The sequence below is a fragment of the Chanos chanos genome, chromosome 9 (genome assembly GCF_902362185.1).
Source record: "Chanos chanos chromosome 9, fChaCha1.1, whole genome shotgun sequence".
NCBI classification, from domain to species: Eukaryota; Metazoa; Chordata; class Actinopteri; order Gonorynchiformes; family Chanidae; genus Chanos; species Chanos chanos.
In genome coordinates this window covers 31017571-31037535 of record NC_044503.1, presented here as the reverse complement: position 1 = coordinate 31037535, position 19965 = coordinate 31017571, and the positions used below count along the sequence as shown (strand labels likewise).

The following is a 19965-nucleotide window of genomic DNA, read 5'->3' as shown; positions in this document are numbered from 1 at the left end:
GCTCTTCTTCGAAATCCTCAGAATCCTAATCGTAATTCTCAATCCTTGTTTTATGAATTCTTGTGTACTCTAGAGCCTTATGTTATTGTAAATCTAAAGATATCTTCATCTGATCTCAATGTTTGGGGGAACAGAGTGTGTGAAAAAAATTGTCTCATAATTCGGAGGAGGGTCATAGGGAGCGTCTACCAATTACCCACAACCATTAATGCAGTCAGTTAATTATAAGGGGTTACATTATAAGGGTTACATTGTGTTACCTAGTACTGTTTGGTTTTGTAATGTTATTTTGTGTTGCATTGTTTTTCAGACAGTGAACATCAAACCAACAGCAAAAAGGGCAAAGCTGGTATGTCAGATAGATAATGTTTTTGTTTTGTTGTGGAGCGTTGTGTTACTTGCTACTCTGTTTGGTTGTGTAATACCATGTTGCGTTGTGTTTTTTCAGGTAGGGAACATCAAACCCAGAGTACAGATGGCAAAGCCAGTATGTCAGATAATGGTAAGAGTGGGGTATATAATACTGTGAATGTTGAATGTCATACTATGCATATTGTTGTGAATAATGAGGTTTTTTTGTAATGTCTTTCAGATGGTAAACATTATACAGTATTGTGGTATACTGAGTGACATTATATCCTACCGTGATGTGTAATGTTGTTTTGTCGTTCAGATGGCTACAGTGAAGATGCAAAAGCCCATCTGTTTGATTGACAATGATGAAAGTGGGTGCATGTGTGTCAGGAGAGAGGCACTGGAGATTCTGGAGGAGATCACACAGCCTGTGGTGGTGGTGGCCATAGTGGGGCTCTACCGCATTGGAAAATCCTTCCTCATGAACAGACTGGCTGTAAAAAATGATGGTCAGTCGATCTTCTGTTCATTCAAGATTTATTCATTCCCCTTTGTGTTTATGTTACATCAGTGTACCTGGTGCTTGAGATAGTATTTGAATGTTTTTTGGCTCATTCAAATGTAATATCATAATGGGAATGTACGTGATGTTTTGAGGAAAGTCACCTTTACATCACTATTTGCTACTGTAATATTTTTCACCTTTTGTTATTAAGCTCATAAAAACTGATAGTCCACCATTTCTATCATCATTGTAGGTTTTGCTCTTGGAGCCACCATAGAATCTAAGACCAATGGCATCTGGATGTGGTGTTTACCTCATCCCACTAAAGAAGGACACACTCTAGCGCTGCTGGATAGTGAGGGGCTGGGAGATGTGGAGAAGGTGACAGCTGCATTTGCAAATTTACAAAAGGGTCTACAGCACTGTTTACAGCAGGATCATCTATCGACATCAATTATACACACCTCTATTCTGTTGTAATTAACTTTCCTTTTGTAATGATTTATTTTGCTCTGTTAAACTGATCTAATGCAGACAGCCAATCTCTAAATACATGACTGTGGCAGGAAAATGAGGAGATTAAACCTCCTTAGGTGCCTTTCCATTTGCCCTTATTGTTTTGGTTGGCCATGTGCTTTTGTTGTTGTTACCTTACTATTCTTTCTGAGTGGATCACTACATCATCTAGGTAGGTGGCAGTGAAGGCTTGGTGGAGCTGTATGATGATGTCCATTGTGAGCTCAAATATGGCAGGTAACCCCTGGATCCCAAGGGAGAAAACCCAGCATTGTACTTAAGGCTGTTTTCTCGCCGACTTCTGCGGTGAGCAACACCTGCCAATATCTGCATGAGGCATTGGGTAGCTGTCAAACCATGATGCCTCCTTCTACTAGTAGAAGTGCAGAGTGCCATCCCGTTTCGGGACCATCGCTGTCAGGTTACTCAAAACTTTTCCTCCTTTGTGATATCCTGGAGTGCCCTCAGCTGCTTGCCAAAGAAGAGCTCGAAGGACATGAACCCGGTGGAGGCCTGTACACTGAAGAGCACATATTTGGGTAGAGAACATAGATCTCCTAGGGTCCAATGGGGTATCAAATCCTGGGCTCCTGGGTGGCAGGCAAGGAGTCTTCTCCTGGACTACCTGGCCAGTAGCGCTCAGTGTGGGAGGCAGCTCAGTTGGATTTGGTGGGCGACAAAAAAGTCATATCAGATTCCACTTTCCTCTCTCCTTACCTCCCCTCTTGATTTGCTCCTTTAACTGAGACCCGATAGGTCCCTCAATGAGTCAACAGCTGTGCCTCCTTAGGGATTCTGACCATTATTCCATGATCCCTTGTTGTTTTGGTTGGCCACATGACTATGTTGTTATTGTTATCTCAACTGAGCGGATGTTGTCCCTGAGCATGGTGTGTGAGTGGTACCACAGTGATCTAAAAATTTATAGTGATCTGTTTTGTCCTGCCTCAGGGGGACACAAAGCATGACACCTGGATCTTCTGCCTGGCTGTTTTACTCAGTAGTACTCTGGTCTACAATAGTATGGGAACAATCAACAATGATGCCCTGGAGAAATTGCAGTATCCTTTGACAGACAGAGATACACACTCACACTCACACACACACACACACACACACACACAGAACAAATAGTTCAAAAATCTCTTCCACTTTCCACAATTGTAGAGCAACTAACAAGGCAAAGATTGAAGAACCTAAAGGAGATGAGACAACGGATTCAGTACTAAGAGCTGTTTACTTCAGAAAGGTCTCACACAAAGGCTTTCAGTATGCATGCTGGTGTTAACACTATGTTGGGTTGAGCATGAATAACGACATAATTCACCATGTTCTCAGGGGCCAGACAATTTACCCCACCCTCTCTCTCCCAACCAACTGGCTGAAGTGTCCTGCACAGCTGTATTCTAAGGAATAGCTTGAGCCTCGTAATGCACTACATTCCCAAGGAGATGTTTGTAACCTGGCAAGTGCAAAAAAGTGGTTGCTGACTTTACACAAATTTGAGGACAAATGTGCCAGCCCTTAGCTTTCTTCAAAGCAAAATAACAGAGGTCAAGCAGCTGCATTTATTGGATCACTATTGTTATTATAATGATTGTTAACATTGTGTGGTTTGAGGCTGGGCTTCCATTTGTCACTTGCCATTGGATCCTTAGGTTTGTCAAAATAGTTATTCTCCTAAAAACAGCCCCCTGTAGCTATGTGACCAAACTTATTGAGGATGTAAAGGTGAAGTCAGGCTCAAAAGATGATGACCAGTCAACAGAATTTATATCATTCTTCCCATCGTTAGTTTGGACAGTTCGAGACTTTACTTTGAAACTCGAGCTGGACGGTCAACCCATCACTGCAGACCAGTACTTGGACAATGTTCTGAAGCTCAAACCAGGTATTTCTTATACTGTGCATAAAACAACAATATTCAAAACATCATTGAAAAAACCTAAAACAATAAATCATATAAAACTCTGTTTGTCCTAGTTTGTCTCTAAAACTCGTTTGTTGTGTATTTGTAACTACCTTGCTTTGTCATTTTTTTTCTATAGGGTCTTCCAAGGAGACTGAGCAGTACAACCTGCCCCGGTACTGCCTGCGTAACCTCTTTTCTCCTTGCAAGTGCTTTGTGTTTGATTGTCCAGCAAGTGGGGAGAAAATGAAACAGATGGAGCAGCTAACAGACACAGACCTTGACCCTAAATTTGTGATCCAGGTGGAGGATTTCTGCAACTACATCTTCACTAATGCTCAAGCCAAGATCATGAGAGAAGGCCTTGGAATGACTGGCAGAAGTGAGTTACACCCTCGGACACCTCCATTAACGATAGACTAAACTAAATATCATCTACTGATTGATTAAATTGAATATCCCCTCTATTGTTTCTGGTTTTACAAATTGAAATTCTCCCACACTGCTGAACTCAAAATAAAGTTTAAGCCACTCACTCTGTCGTGGTTGATGTAAATATAATATTTTATCTCTTTTGCAGTGTTAGGGAGCCTGGCAGAGACATATGTTGAGGCAATCAGCAGTGAGCAGGTGCCCTGTCTGGACAACGCTGTTGAGTCACTGTCACAAATTCAGAACAAACGTGCAGCAACTGAAGCCCTGGATTTTTATGAGCGTGAGATGAAACAAAAAGTGCAGCTTCCCACAGAAACACAGGAGCATCTGTCTGAAATCCATACAGATATACAAAGAGAGGCGGTTGAAATCTTCATCAATTGCTCTTTCAGTGACTTCAAACAGATTCATCAGCTTGAGCTAATGGTACTGTTAGAAACAAACAAATCTGAGCCAATGAGACAAATGAATTAATGTCACACAAATAAATTAGTTAAAGAAACAAAAAAAAGCTACGTAAGGTAAGTAATAGTGAAAAATAACTATAATTAAAGATATTTATCAGTATTAATTGTTTTTATTGTACTGTCCCTTTCACTATCTCTTTTTGTTGTGCAGAGGAGAATGCAGAGTGTCTATGAGGAGTACTGTAGAGATAATGTGGAGACATCTCGCGAAATGAGCAAAGCTGCCATATCTCGTGTGTTTTCCTCACTGCAGACAGAACTGAAGAACAGGTACTGCATGCAGCCTGGGGGCTACACAGACTACCGCAGTGCCCTGGAGAGAGCGACTGAGCAGTACAGATCAGAGAAAGGCCATGGACTCATGGTGATTACACATGTCATGTTTTCATTTCAGTATATCAAAAATCTCTGATTGGAGAGGACATGATGTCATTCATTAATCTGCCATACAGTAATCTGGTTTTATATCAGGGCTTTATATCAGACTGCTACCATTACGTTTTCACTACACCAAAGTCTAACTTCTTGCAAACAATAAAAAAATTTAATTATTTCTTTTAATATCTTTCATGACTGATTCCAGATACACACACACACACACACACACACACAGTTGTTGTCAGATATTGTAGAGCACTAAGGGAGTTAATGTAGGCAAAGGGCATAAGGAGTATTTTGAGAATTTGCCTGTGTTTTTGTGTTTTCATACAGAGTGAGGAGGTGCTCAGTGAGTACCTGAGTGAGAAGGAGGAGATCGGACACATCATTCTGGCAGCAGACAAGTCTCTCACAGAATCTCAGCAGGAGACTGAAAGGTAAACTTCACAGTGCCACCAATATTTACTCAAACTCTAATCTCAAAGTTCCCATAGATCAATTAATAATTAACACTCCCTCTGTTCCTCCCTGTATAATTACCCCACTTGTACCTTTGCCTTCCCTATTTCCATTCATCCAACATTACACTTTACACTCAATCACTTTCAATCTTTACATTCACCTACCTTAACAATTAACTCTCCCACTCCATCGTTACTGTTTACTATCCACTGTCTTTATACTGTACCTTCTCCCAAGTTTAGTCTTCCTTTAGATTCACAGTTAACATTGATTCATTAATGCTCTCACAGACTCAGAGAAATGGATATTTGTGTTTGCTTGAACCTGTGCATGTTTATCTTTCTTCGTAGGGGTGAGGTTGAAAACTGTGACGGATGAGCAGCAGCGAAGGGCTGAGGAAGAGCAGAGTAGGATCAAGAAACAGCAGCTCAAGGATCAGCAGAGAACCTATCATGAGAATGCTGAACAACTGCTGAAGAAGTTGGAGAAAGAACAAGGGATCACTAAGCAAGAGCTTGAACGTGTGCTGAATGTCAAAATGAAGGTAAAATGAAGGGCTCAAAGCTATATACTTACTGAAGAACTGAATGCTGCACACTAGACTTGGTAAGATCAAGTATTCAACACTAAATCAGGGGTATTACCTGAGTTAGCTGGAACCAGTGTTCAACTCTCAGAATCAAATCTTTCAAATTACCTCAAATGCACTAACCACACAAAATACCAGGCTGCATTTCTCACAAAGAGTAAGGCCAACCTAGGCTTAATTCACAATTTAGAATAAGATTCTAGATTTAAGAAAGAATAAATATCCATCATATCCAAAACATATCTCCAAAATCACATTATTTTTTTTTTTTTTTTTTAAATAACCAGCTTTCTTAAAGTTTTTCCCCAGGCATCATGAATAGTTTGAACATCTGCTATGTTTTTATGCTTAGAATTCTATTCTTATGCATAAATTGCTGCACAAACCAAAATTTTATTCTTACATAAACTTCACATCTGAGGATATCTGTATTATTTGTGAAATGATGGGGGGAAAAAAAACATCTAATAGCACATAAAACTGAAACAAAAATGTAATGATCATGATCTTGATAATCAGTGCATAAAGACAAACAAAATGTCTGGACAAAATGGGAAAATCACAACTGCAAATTTATGAAATATAAAAATATTTATGCATAGAGATCTATAGAGACGATGAACACCAGACACCAGGATCGTAATCTTCTACTTTAAATCAATGTCAGCCCACACTGTTAGAGCATAACTGGGTTTGATTAAGTCTCTCTCTATTGCTGGATGGGCTTCACATTGTCTGCATCCTGCCATTGCATAGTATTGTTCTCTCAAGGAATGATTATGAATATCATTGCGCCTGAGTTTGCGATTTAATGTTTACGTAATAAATTGCTTATAACACTAATATTCTTCATTTCTCAAAATGCCAATGGTGTGTAACTCAAAATATTTGTGGAATGAAAAAAAGAGACATTGTTTCACTTAGTATAAGCAAGTTTCCAGTGGATTCACAGGGGAGGAGGAGCACAGTTCATGCTGGGATACCAACGCTGATTGACACATTTGGTATTAGCAGAGAGAAACACTAATTTTTCCAATTGCATTTGTTGAATTTCAAACAGGGTAGTCATCAAATATACAAATATTTAGGAAAAGTCATATAGCTGTGGTGAGGTATTTCATAACTTAAATATAGTGTAAGATTATAGTGACATCTGAACAGACATGGTTCATGATAGGAGAACTGTTTAACCTGATGGTCTTATTACCATAGATACAAAGAAAGCTTCACACCTTTGGTGCCGCATTACTGTTGGAGCCAATAGCATTTGATTAAAGCAAAATACAACCAGTAATGGGCGAATGGCAGCCATCACAGACAAAAGGGGAATTTAGCATTAGCTCCTAGATTCTGATTTGCATCAAGCAACGTTGTACACCTATTGTCTGTTTGCTTCATGGTATAAAAGGCCGATCATGGTAACAGTTCTCTGAGTTAAGCTGCGGCGCAAGCGGACTTGCTGCCGGGTTCCACCACCACCAAATAAAGCTTTTCTCCAAGCGCGCTTTTGCTCCAGTTCGTTTACTTGTAAAATCACAAGAAAATCCAATAATAGAGCCACAAAGTCCTTGGAAACTCCATTGCAAACCAATATCTGATTCATTGATTTGTTCCCTCTGGTGCAGTGGCCAGAGGATTTTGACTTGGAATGACCCCTACATCCTTTCAAACATTTCTCTTTGTCCGGTTTCAGGAACAGAGAGAGCTGCTGGAGGAGGGCTTTGAAAACAGAGCTAAGAAAATGCAGAGAGAAATTGATGGCCTGAAAGAGAACAAGAGTGAAGTTACAGCGGCTTGGCCATCTCTTAGGAGTATGCTGGAAGCCTTGGAGGAAGTTGCCAAGAATTTTTTACCTGGCATTGGAAGATTGGCTTTGGCTGTCCTCATTGGTCATTGCTATTCCATAATTAGTCGTGAGAATTTATGCTTGTGTAAGTCTTTTTAAATCAAAGCTGAACATATTATGTTGCATAGTATTCAACATTATGTCAAAGAATAAGTCATCTTTTTTTTAAATTATATCTTGAATAAGAGTTAGCATATCATGTACCAACTTCTTGACTCTTATCACACTGAATACTGTGTTATTGATTTGTTTTCGCGTGTAGCACATTCTGCTAGCTGCCTTACATGTCCTGTTTGCTGACTGTTTAATTCTGGGTTTGAGAGCACTTAAATGAGACTACTTTTGTGAGAATATGACCATATTAACATTCATATAAACATTCATTTAACATTGACACTTTACTGTGCAGCTGCCATTAGGAATAAAGCTAAAACTGAATGCTTGCCAAGGAGGATGTGCATCCTTACTAGAGGTGTACAGAAATGTCTTTATATCTGTTCCACTAAAAAAAAATTCTGTCTCTGTATGTTTTCAGATAGTATGCCGGAAGTGGGCATGGTTTATGGTGGAAGTCATGTTAAATTAGGCAAATGTTGTATTTTCTAACCGAATATTCCCTGGCAATGCAATTTTTGATTTAATATTGGCATATAATTAATTATGCAATATATTTCCACACCCTCATACTGTACTTTTCATCTCTCTCTCTCTCTTTGATTTTTAACTAATATAAATCTCATAAACTGTCTGGGGACACTGAGCAATCAGAAACCGAAAAAGATGTTTTTTTATAAATAGAAAGATTCTGTTTTGAATTGGAAACAGAAACTGCACATACTTCAGTTGAAGGGATTAGCCGTGATTTCTGGTTTCTCTCTTGTCTCTATTGGTTGTTATTTGCCTGAGTAGCCGCGATTTCTGTATGCTCTGCTTACTCTGTTGTTGTTCACCGAATAAAACTTACTTCGTGCTAGATTCTTTCGGGTTCGCTTTGACTTAGACTCTTTGTAAATTTATAACTGTGTGCTCTGTCCGACAGCGTCGCTAGCTTATTTTACTAGGGAGTTTGAATTCCTGTCGCGTCAGCTGTTGAATTGCTGATTTGCGTTCGTTTGTTAGTCTCCGTCACAGCCGATTTCCGCTTTGTTCTGGTTCCTAAGGGGGCGGGGCTGTAGCCAGCCCTTAAGCCGCGAGCGCTGTAGTCACAAGACTCATTAAGAATAGTGCTTCCGCCAAGCCATTTTAAGTCTATAAAAGGAAGGGTCAGTTTACAAGAGTCTTAGGTTTATGCAGCAAAGGAAGTGGGTCTGCATTAACAATAATGTACAACTAGTCAAATGGTGTAGAACTGTGGAAAAGCACAGTTAGAGCTTATACTAATTAGAATGCAAGTGAAATAAAATGGAAGTTGTTTCAAAAAAAGAAAAAAATAATATGATGAGTAAATCATCTTTAAAATAGCTAATTTGTTTAAGAGAACAAAAATTCTACACTAATGTCAACAGATGAAAATTAATGAAACCAAATGTTTACCTCATGTTTGTATACTTAGAGATGTCATAATTACTGTATGTCTTTCTCATGCTGATTTTTTTCTTTTCGCTGCAACATTTATCCTGCCCTGGGAATGGCTTATAAGATATATAAATAACATTTGATGGATACCGCCACTCTTGTTACTGCTGAGGTGAACTAGTGACATCTACAGGACAAACACACACAAAGCAAGTGAGAGGAGACAACAGGAAAATGGTTTTTTGCAGAGGACCAGAAAAAAATCTGCTTGAAGAGTCCAAGTGTTGTGCAATAGCTCATGACATTTTGGATTTAGAAAGTGCTGATTCTAAATCACTTTTAATGCATATCACAAAGCAAACATTAATGGGTTGTAGTATTCAATATATATACACACACATTACAATTTGTCTATAACTAAACAGTGAAACGAAATCAACGTGGTTTTCAGCAATATGCCCGTACTGTGCAATAAGTGGGTTAATATGTTAATACAAGTGTTTAAGTTACATGTAGTGTTCAGCTATCCACACAGTTGCACCTAAATATGCAGCTATGAGTAGCCCACACTGTGTCACGCTGGTGGAGTGGTGCAGGACCCAAACGCAAGACACGAAGATTGTAGTGACAGAAAAGGAGGACTTTACTTACAAATTGAAGATAAAGAATACAGGTGAAAACAGGAACAAAACCGATAACAAAAAAGGTGCAGCCTAACAGTGTGTACAAACACAAACAACAATAGGCAAAGGACAGGTCAAACACAAGGGCTTAATTACAAGAGGAGAACTAAACAGGGCAAACATGATTGGATAAAATTAACAAGGGGAGAACGAGGTTAATAAATGCAACAAACAGGATCAGGTGAGGGGTGGAAACACACAAGGAACAGGAGCACAAGACATTTCAAACTAAAAGTCCAAAGATAAGGTGCAGGCCGTGACACACTGACAATTATGTAGTTACAGTTACAGCTATGAAAAACAAATGGTTAAATAGTTATCATATGTAATGGTCTATTAGAGGTGTCTTTTTTTCTAAGACAAACCTTCCTAGATTACACAAGTAAGTGTCTCAGTAACACTATTTTCAACTAAATCCTATTTGCAATGATAAAATGAATTCATGTTTTGATTGCCTTGAGCTCAATACAACAGGAGGAAACACAAAGTAACCATGAAGCACTATCTGTTGAGTCAGTACAGAACGAAGATGAACCAGATTTGACTGTGAGTAATGAAAACTCAGCTTGATGCAGGTTGACCAATCATAATCCTCCTTTACTGGAGCCACACCTACAGATTCCTCTTCACAGGAAAGAGAAAGTGAAGGTGTGTGTGTTGCTGTGCACCACTGTTGCTCTCCTCTGCTTCTATTCTATTCTTTTTTTGTTTGTCTTCCACTGAGGCTCCACAGAACCCAAACAGACACGGAATAAAAATATACGTATCATCGGCTCAGGAGGTGATACTCAGTTCCAAATTTAGAACAGTCTTATTAAATTTGCTGTCTTGTAATACAGTCTCAAAAATGAAAGTGAAAGTAATGTTTTGACTGGAATACGTCACAGGAGACAGACTGTGTCTGGAAGAGAAAATGGCCACTGAAACAAAATCAGAAAAGAATTTATTAAGTCCTGTCTGCTGTGAAATCTATGAGGATCCTGTTATTGTGTCATGTCGTCACAGTATCTGTAAAGAATGCCTACAGGAGTACTGGAAACTCAAAGGATCTCAGTTATGCCCAGTTTGCAAGAAATGATCCTCAAATCCCAATCCTCCCCCTAACTTTGGTCAGAACCAATGTGAGGTTTTCTTACAAAAGAGACATAGTAAATATTCAATGGGATCTGAGGACCTCTGCCATCTACACAATGAGAAACTCAAATTCTTCTGTCAGGAGGCTAAAAAGCCTGTGTGTTTGGTCCATGATCTCTGTCTAGTGGAGGAGGCTGTAGATCCTTGTCAGCTGTGCACAGGGTTGCTGTTCTAACTAAATTACAAGAATTAATCAAAGTTTTTGTTTTTGTTTTGTTTGTTTTAATGAGAGAAAAGTATAACAATGTAATGTAATGAAGAATAGCATAATGTGACCTCTGGATTTTCTCTCCTCTGCATAGCATATAAATATCCTTTATACACTAAAACATTGGGACAATTAGTACACTTTTTACCATACAGTATTCCATGACACACAGTCACATTTCTCTCGTTTAGACATGTAATTTAATACTGTGTTAATGAAATGCAGGGAGAAGTGAGGACTGCACTGAAACCCTTGAAAGAGAAGCTAAAAATCTTTAAGTCAAAGTCAAACTATACTGTGATAAAACAGCAGAGCACATTAAGGTAAGCATAATGAGGTATGAACAGAAATATGAACTACTCACACATTACATAAATGCATTCACTTCACCTTACTGAACTCAAACATACAACCAATACACACATTTACTCTTCACAGCCTTTGTACCTATGAAGAAACACATATACCCACATGCACATGTCTTTCTCATGAGGTTTATGCCATATGTGAAACATTGCGCTGCAAAATGCATATTTGCATCATTTGCATGATACTGGCATAAATTGCATGATACTGGGGCAAAGAAAAATGGACAGTTGCCCTCAGTGTTCACAAAACTTGTCAACCTTAAATGAAACACATTCATTTATATACATTTATACACATATAGCTATCAACATTAAACCAGACATATTGACAAGACCAGGTCTGGCCAATAGCTGCAGAAATATTTGGAGGAATTTTCTATTCACTCAGCTCTTTCAGAAACCTCAAGTCACAGGTCATTGTGCTACAAAGTAAATAACATAGACATTTAAACCTCTAAATCTCCAGTTCCATGCTCAGGTTCTCCTGACATTTAAGCCAAAGCCAAAGGCTGTACTCTGCCTGTGTCTATGGGTGTCTGTGGGTTCGACCAGAGTCCTCCAATTCAATCTTTGTGATTCACTAGATGAGCAAAGATGCCTAGTGGGCCAGGCACCGTTTCACACCGAGTGGCTTCTTTCATCATCATGTACCAGAGTCTGCCCCTCAAATTCTGAGCAAACTGAATTAATATGACTTACCAAACTCCAGACAGTGATCAGAACTGAATTATATCATAATAACATTTTCAAATGTAGCAGAAATAAACACACTCACATAATGCATATATGCAATCTGCATTGTGATGCAATTCTACGTAAATGTAAATGTACAATGACTAAGACAAAAATCAGGATTCATAATTTTTGCAATATGAACATCAGAATGCGTTCCATCTCTCCGTTTATCTCTCACTCCACAGAGATATGTTGATCTAATCTATTATAGCTTGAGTAAAATTACACTAAATCTCAAATATCACTTATGACTTTTATCTCTACAACAGAAACACAAGAACATTTTGACCTTTATCTCTGTTCTCTCTCTGTCTTCAGCTCTTGTGATTCTGGACCCTAACACTGCTCACCCAGAACTCATCCTGTCTGAAGAACTGACCAGAGTGAGATTCTGTGAGGAGACAAAACAACAGATTCCTAATGATCTGGAGAGATTTGACAATCATCCATGTGTCGTGGCGTCTGAGGGTTTTGAGTCAGGAACACACTCCTGGGACCCTGACATCGGCAAGAGCAAACACTGGGAACAGGTAAGGTCTTTCTTTAGTGAAGCGTGGTACCTGGGCCATTATAATGATGAATATAGACCATTCTCCCTAACACAGTCAGGAACTCTTCACACAGTGAAGATGAAACTCCAAAAAATAAGAGTTAAGTTGGACTGGAAAATTGTCATTTTCTGACCCTCTTAATAATACAAACATGCAGTTTCACAAATACATTTACTAAAAGAGTCTTTCCGTACTTCTGAAACTGACCTGAGCATTTTCCTCTGAAGATCTTACCAGTGAAGTGCTCTGTTACAGTTAAAAAGCAGATTTAGAGATTATGCTACTTGGTATCATTTTTAAAAAGTGAAATAAAAAAGAAATAATGAATGCAGTGAAGATCGTGACGAAAACAGTGATATAAAATCTTCACACATGTGTGCTCTAATTTACAATAACTAACAGCTTAAAAATTCAAATACATATTCAGGTACATATTAGATTTAAACTTAGAGAATAAATACTATCTGAGCATGTTCACAGACAAAATGATTGTGTAGAAAAATCATGTTACTCATTAGATTAACCCTATGGAGTCTGAGGCCTGTCAGCCACTTTTGAGGTAGTCTGACATGCCTTGACATTTTTATATATTCTAAAAACATTGATCTCAAAGTGTTGCATATGCTTATATTCACCACAAACTCAGCACCAATAATCTGAGAGCAGCAAGAATTTCATTAATCTATTTTTGTTTAAATCAACTGTAAACATACACTTTTCAAAAACCTGTTTTTTGTAAAGCATTCAGAAATTTCATGTGGTTTGACTACTGAATTGTTATAACTTTGGACTGACACTATTTTTTTTTCAAAGCCAGTGGCCTACACAATGAATATTGATGAGGTAGGTGTCAACACACCTGTAACAGTCCCCCGCTTCACTGTCAAAGGTAATGGCCCATCAGTCTGGAATGTCATTGTGACCTGGCATTGTGTTTGGACAGTCAGTGTGAATTGTAAGAAAAGAAGAGAAAATAAAGGCCTTTTCACAGTTCATTGAATATGCTGTGTTCAAACCCAAAGATACAATAGATAACAGAAGTTCAAGTTTCAAGTTTATTGTCATAGATTCCCTCATACAGTAAAATATATTGTCAAAATATATACTGGACATTTCTTTTGAGAAAATCAGACACCAAGTGCTATTCAGCAAATAAAACTTGTAACCTTTCTGTTCTACTGTGAAAACAATTTAGCTCTCAAGCTACAATCTGAATGAGGTTAATATTTCCATGCCTGATATATTTCTTGAACATGAATTGATGGATACCGATGTTCAATATGATTGGACAGTTGTAAAATTCATTCATTCAAATTCAAGTAAACTGACTGAAAACTGTTTCAAACTTACTGTTTGAAAATATGTAACACAACCTCAACAACTGTTAGCAGAAGACAAGATAGTACATGTCTCAAAATTTGTGTTTCAAACCCAAAGCAAGGACTGTTGTCAGTATTTCAAAAGAGACATACTTTTCTTAATATTTATCTCCCTTTTTCCTGTCAATTTCCTATCCAATATACACAAAACAAAACACACATTATAAGAAAGAAGAACAGACAGACAGAAGAAAGATGGATGAGAGGAAGAGGAGGAGGAGACAGAAAGGAAAAGAGAAAAGAATCAAGGAAAGTAGACTCATGAGAGACAGCAGGGCAAGGTACTGACATTCTCCTCAGTCCACTAAGATGCAAGCGAGAAGGTCAGAGATGGGCACAAATACGTCAAAGAGTATCTTGTTACAAATGACAAATACTTACTCATCAAATGCATAAAAATAATACACAAACTACTGGTGTGAGTAAATTTATTTTAATTAAAATACGAGTAACTTGTAATTTGAAAATGAAAGAAAATGCATACAGAATTATCTTTAACACTATTTTAGGCATTTAGCAGATGCCCTTTTCAGGAGCAAGTTACAATAAGTGCAACAGTGGAGTAAGCTAATTAACTAGATCTCTAACTTTACAAGCAGTCATTTGAAGAAGTGCAACACATTTAGTATAAGAGATTAACCACTATACGTAAAAACGCCTAAATCTAGCTGTTATAAATTTAATTTGTCATTAGGAACAAAAGTAGCCAGTCTGATTTAACGTTAATGGAGGCTTCCATAAGGCTAACCACAAGATGCCACTGTCCCAGGCTGTCTGAACATGCCTGTGGTGTTAGTTAGAATGCCACTAGCAATCTAGCAAGTAAATTCACAAATTTTAGAGCACAGCTATGTGCTAATTGCTCTTTTCTTCTGTCCTATAATCAGGCTCGGGGTGTAACGGAATACATGGAATGGCGTTACATAATTAGGATACAAAAAAAGGTAACTGTATTCCATTACAGTTACAGAAAAGACAGACGTAATCACATTACCAATACATGTAGTAAAATGGGGATAAACAGCAGGATTACAATTTTAAAATACATTTTAAAATTAGAGATGCATTTCTGGCAGAAAGTGCGAATGTGATTGTGCCAGAGCATCGGTTTTTGAACAGGATTTGTGCCTTTGAACTGGCTTGTGCTTTTAGTCTAAAACTGATCGATTGCTTCGCGGAGCAAACGACCATCAAATCCAACGATCGACTGCCGCTGTGTGCAAACCCTCGTCACACCACGAGAGGCCTACAACGTTCCTCATTCATTTTCAATGGGAAAATAAGCGATTAAAAATTGCAATTAACGAAAAAAACCTGGACCAATCAAACAAACGACAATCAACAATCAAAATACTTATAACGAGAGCAAATATTCCCAGTGATTCTCATCCACAGACAGCGACGCGCTGGCTACGTGAGATTGTTTATCCAACAGATCACAAGTTTTGCTGACAATCGTCAGGCAATGTACATGCAGCAAGCACATTAATAACAAAAAAAACAAATACTATTGTTAAACCCGAAAACACATTAAGAGAGTTAAATTACATTGCTTTAACAGTACATAAGCTCAGGTCGCTGCTTGCCTCTTGTTACGACCTCGCAAATCGAAGCTTAATAATTTATTTAACACAAAATACATATTTCAAATAAAACGCTAAGTAACCATGGAAAATCAGTAAAGTCAGTGGTGTAATGTACGTGCATGGGTGCAGATGGGGTATGTAATGATGCACAAAGGAAACCAACAAGAAATCAACTAAACACAATGAGGTGGCACCTACCTCCAACCAACCAAACAAACCCAAAAAAAAAACAACAAAAAAAACCAAATAATCCCAGGCGACCTTTTATAGGCGCGCAGTCGCTCCCAGTCAGGTGAGCTGCTAATCAACATAAATGAACTAAGGAGGCGAATTGACATTATCCAAACAGAAACAAAAACAAATGCCAAACATTTGGGTTGTCACACTCGGTATAGCCTTCCTACAAAATATTAAACATGCATGTCAACCAAGCATTACAACAGGAGCTAAATTACAAATATACACATATATGCACCGATTTACATACTGCAACTTACAGATTTCATAACTAGCTTGTACTGTAAGTCTAAACATGACCAATCATTTCACGGAGCAAAAGACCATTGAATTCAACTATTGACAGCCGCTGTGTGCAAACCCTCGTTGCGCCACAAGACTAGAGACATAAAACTTTCCCCATTCATTTTCAATGTGAAAATAAGTGGTTAAAAACGGCATTAAAAAAAAACAAAACAAAAAAAAACCTGTATATAAGCACACTACACAGTATTAGGATGGACCCATCGCTGCAATGGAACAGATATCTTGCAACCTGCAGGAGTAGAAACGGTGAGAAAAATGACCGAAAATGCAAAACTTTGTCCATTCATTTTCGATGGAGTGCAATACCTCCTCCTACTATTAGCTATGGAAGAACAATACGTGGCTGATGACGCAATCATATAATACAAAACTATACTCCCACCCAAAACTTCACGAGTCTCATAACACCACTCTGGTCTCGAGTGAAACCATAGCTAATTTTGCAGTTGCCAATTCATTATCATGGCCCCTAGTGTAAAACAATGCTTCCACTGGCTGGAAATTTCTAAGGTTACATTGTTCTGTTGTCTTACAGAATACGCTTAAGTAAAAGTCATCTTACTGATATTTCTTTTCTCTTGTCATTATTTGCGTATTTGGTGTCGAGGTAATCCAAAAGTAATGGAAAGTAATCAAGTTACATTTTTCAACAAGTAATTAGTAATTGTATCGGAATACATTTTTAAAGTAACCCCACCAACCCTGCCTATAATGACATTTGGCGAGCAATATCTGATAGTATATTTTACAACATACTTTACCTTAAGACAATGGTTCTCAAGTCCAGACCTCAGGGCCCACTGTCCTGCACATCTTTGTTTTGACTCTTCATTATCACAGCTAATTGACCTAATGAATGGTGTGATAATTAATTGATCAGTGGAATCAGATGTGTCAGTTCTGAGCTCAGGTGAGTTAAAACAAAAACGTGAAGGACAGTGAGCCCCCAGGACCAGAGTTGAGAACCACTGTCTCAAGGTAATTTGCACTGAGCACCAGAGCACCTTCTTTCCTTGGGTCACTGGTCATGAAGAAAACAAACAGTTCACAATGAGTGCACTGGACTCAAAAGGATGTGTCATGTGATTTACTTGCATCTGGCTAAAGACTGTGATAGGCTATATTAAGAAGTCCTATCGTTAGTAGTCCTATAGTGAGCCTGGTGATGAAAGTTCTTGTCTTACTTGAAAAGAAATTGACATAGTTGATTAAGTATTTTAAGTATTTTAAATACACTAAATACAATCTCTCAAAGTATTTTGTTACAAATTACATCTGATTATTTTCTATCCAGCAAAATACAAATTACAATATACTCAAAAGTAAGTAAATGCGTATTTTAAATACATTTAATTGAAATACTGCCTGTCTCTGGTAGTGGATAATTACTTAGTTATCTTATCTGTTAACGCTGGCCAAATTTACCTCTCTAACAAGAAAGGACACTACCACCCCACCATAATTCCTTTGGTGATTGAATGGTAGTAGCATGTGTTGGAGAAATGGAAGAAGGCCTCTGAAATGGAAGAAGGCCTCTGTATGTTGAAGCCAACGGAACACCAAAAAAGGAAAATGCAAGTTCAGCAAAACATAAAGGCAATATGAAAAGGGTGAAATCTAGGTTATAGTGACAGGGAAGCATAAGTAATGGTCAGGGCATAGTGGCTTCGGTGTCTGCCTTACATGGACTAGCCATCACTTGATAACGAACACCTGCGTTAAGGGGTAAAATATCTGAGGTGAGATCGGGGACATGGTTAAGCATCCAAAGCAAAGTAAGGACATGGCTGAATCATCATTTTTTACTTAGCCAAAAAAGGAAATCAGAAACAGTGATATATGGAATAATGCAATTCTGGGAAAATTTGGGGAAATTTCTGGAAGCGAATGGGATGGACCATGCAGAACACAGATGATGTAAGGGGTGTTACCATACAACCATGTTATGCGTTTATTGGATACGTAGGTTTTGCATGCAGGTAAAATTTTAGATATAAGTGCACGATTTTCTGTATTAGATTCAGTCACTCCCTGGGACCTGACTCAGTTTGTTGTATTTTGCTCACTGCTGAATACAATAAACTTACACTGCATTGGACTCCTGAAGACTTTGATTGCTTTTTGAAACTTAGACTTTATTTTTTTTTTAAAAAAAGAAGAACTTAGTATATGAAGTAGAGCACTGAGTGTGGAGAAGGGACTTGGTCACATCTGGCCCTGACCGGGAAGTCTCTCCCACACATGTAAACAAATATCTGATGGAGCTGACAGTTTAAGATGACGACTGATGAAGGGACAAGATAAAGTGAGCTAAGCAACTATCAAGATCAGAGATTTAACAGGTAGGTAAAAAGCACAGCAGTAACTTGATCTTTGCAAACAGTAAGCCCACGTCGTTGTATGAAAACTGTATTATAACGTGTTTATAATTATTTACTAAGGATTTACAAAGTGTTAATAACTTAATTAATAACAAAATTATAAACAATTTATAAATCCTTTATAAGGGTAGTCTTATTGTGAAGTGATACCATAGGTTTACAATGACAAGGGTTGAGTAGACTGCTAACATAACACAGGGTAATTCAAAACTATAATACTGGCACAGGGGATCCTTAAAAAGCATAAACACTTTGTGCATGAATGTGCAATGAATCAAACACTGTGCAATATTTGAATGAAATGGTGCATCTGAATAATGCACTGAGGATGTATTATGTATTCATTATATATATATTTTTTTTTATTTCTTTCTTTTTCATTTTCTGAAAGCCCCATTTACCGCAGACAATATGTAGCATGAGAGACATTACTGTCTGCATATCAGAAACAGAGGAGCATATGGTTCTACACTGGGTGTACTCTTGAGTGTTTAACAGCATAATTATACCACAAAACTTTTTGGTTTCTAAGTTTTCTCTTACTGGTAGCTCAGTGGAACAGAATGGCATTTGGATTACATTTCAGCTTCACTAAAAAGAACCAATGTCATTTTAGATCCATTTTAAAATGTCAATAAAAATTGTTAAATCCAAAGGAAATCCATACCAGCAGCAATTTTCATTCGAATATATTTTGTTTTTGCCATAACTGATCTATTCTACATGCAGTGCACCTACATTAATTTGGGACAAGAAGAAACAAACAGTGGGGAAACAAACAGGAGAAGAAAAAAGAATGAGGAAGAATAAGAAAAAGTGCTTTATTAGTCACAGACACACACACACACACACACACACACACACACACACACACGCATACACGCACACACACTCACTAGCAGAGAGCGGTGAAATGTGGCCTCTGCATTTAACTCATCCTAACAGCAGTGAGCACACAACACATGCTGTGAGGGGAATTTGAAGACGTCTGTGTGGAGAGTTGCTAAGTCTCAGAGACTACAAACCTCAGATGTGATGAACCATTTCTGTCTTATTTCACGTGCACAGGAGAAGCACACCTGATCAGGGCTGAAGTGCAGGTCTCACTGAGGTTAAGAAATACAAAGGACATGTGTGGGGACCCTAGAATGACATTTCAGAGAGCACAGGATAATTGTTGTTTGCTCCCTGAGTGGTACAGATACCCAGTTCACCACTCTCCCAGTGGCACAGTCTAATCATTTTTACTCAGGCCTTGTCTTCTACATGATACATGCTCTCTGGTCTAACACAGAGAAACATTCTTGTAGTATATAGTAATTGTTCTAACATACAGATAAATTCTTACAGCATATAATAAATAAGCAAGCACAGATCCGTATTACTGACAACTGTCATGAGGCACTTTCACCTTCTAAGAG

The 19965-nt window shown here is 38.1% G+C and overlaps 1 protein-coding gene across 1 annotated transcript; it reads left to right on the top strand.

Annotated features, from left to right (window-relative positions):
- Window positions 1-673: 673 nt before the first annotated feature.
- On the top strand, window positions 674-19627 carry LOC115821625 (guanylate-binding protein 1-like). The gene is made up of 12 exons (XM_030785431.1): window positions 674-863; window positions 1113-1240; window positions 2327-2436; window positions 3076-3266; window positions 3424-3666; window positions 3865-4145; window positions 4338-4550; window positions 4898-5001; window positions 5384-5570; window positions 7309-7504; window positions 12423-12634; window positions 19613-19627. Exons 1-12 carry the CDS (start codon window positions 674-676, stop codon window positions 19625-19627), a joined length of 2070 nt encoding a protein of 689 aa, XP_030641291.1.
- Window positions 19628-19965: the final 338 nt, after the last annotated feature.

Coding starts and splice junctions, on each gene's coding strand:
- LOC115821625 (XM_030785431.1), top strand. CDS start 674: ATGGCTACAGTGAAGATGCAAAAGCCCATCTGTTTGATTGACAATGAT. Junction 3,267..3,423: donor TGTTCTGAAGCTCAAACCAG/GTATTTCTTATA, acceptor TTTTTTCTATAG/GGTCTTCCAAGGAGACTGAG. Junction 7,505..12,422: donor GGCTTTGGCTGTCCTCATTG/GTCATTGCTATT, acceptor CTCTGTCTTCAG/CTCTTGTGATTCTGGACCCT.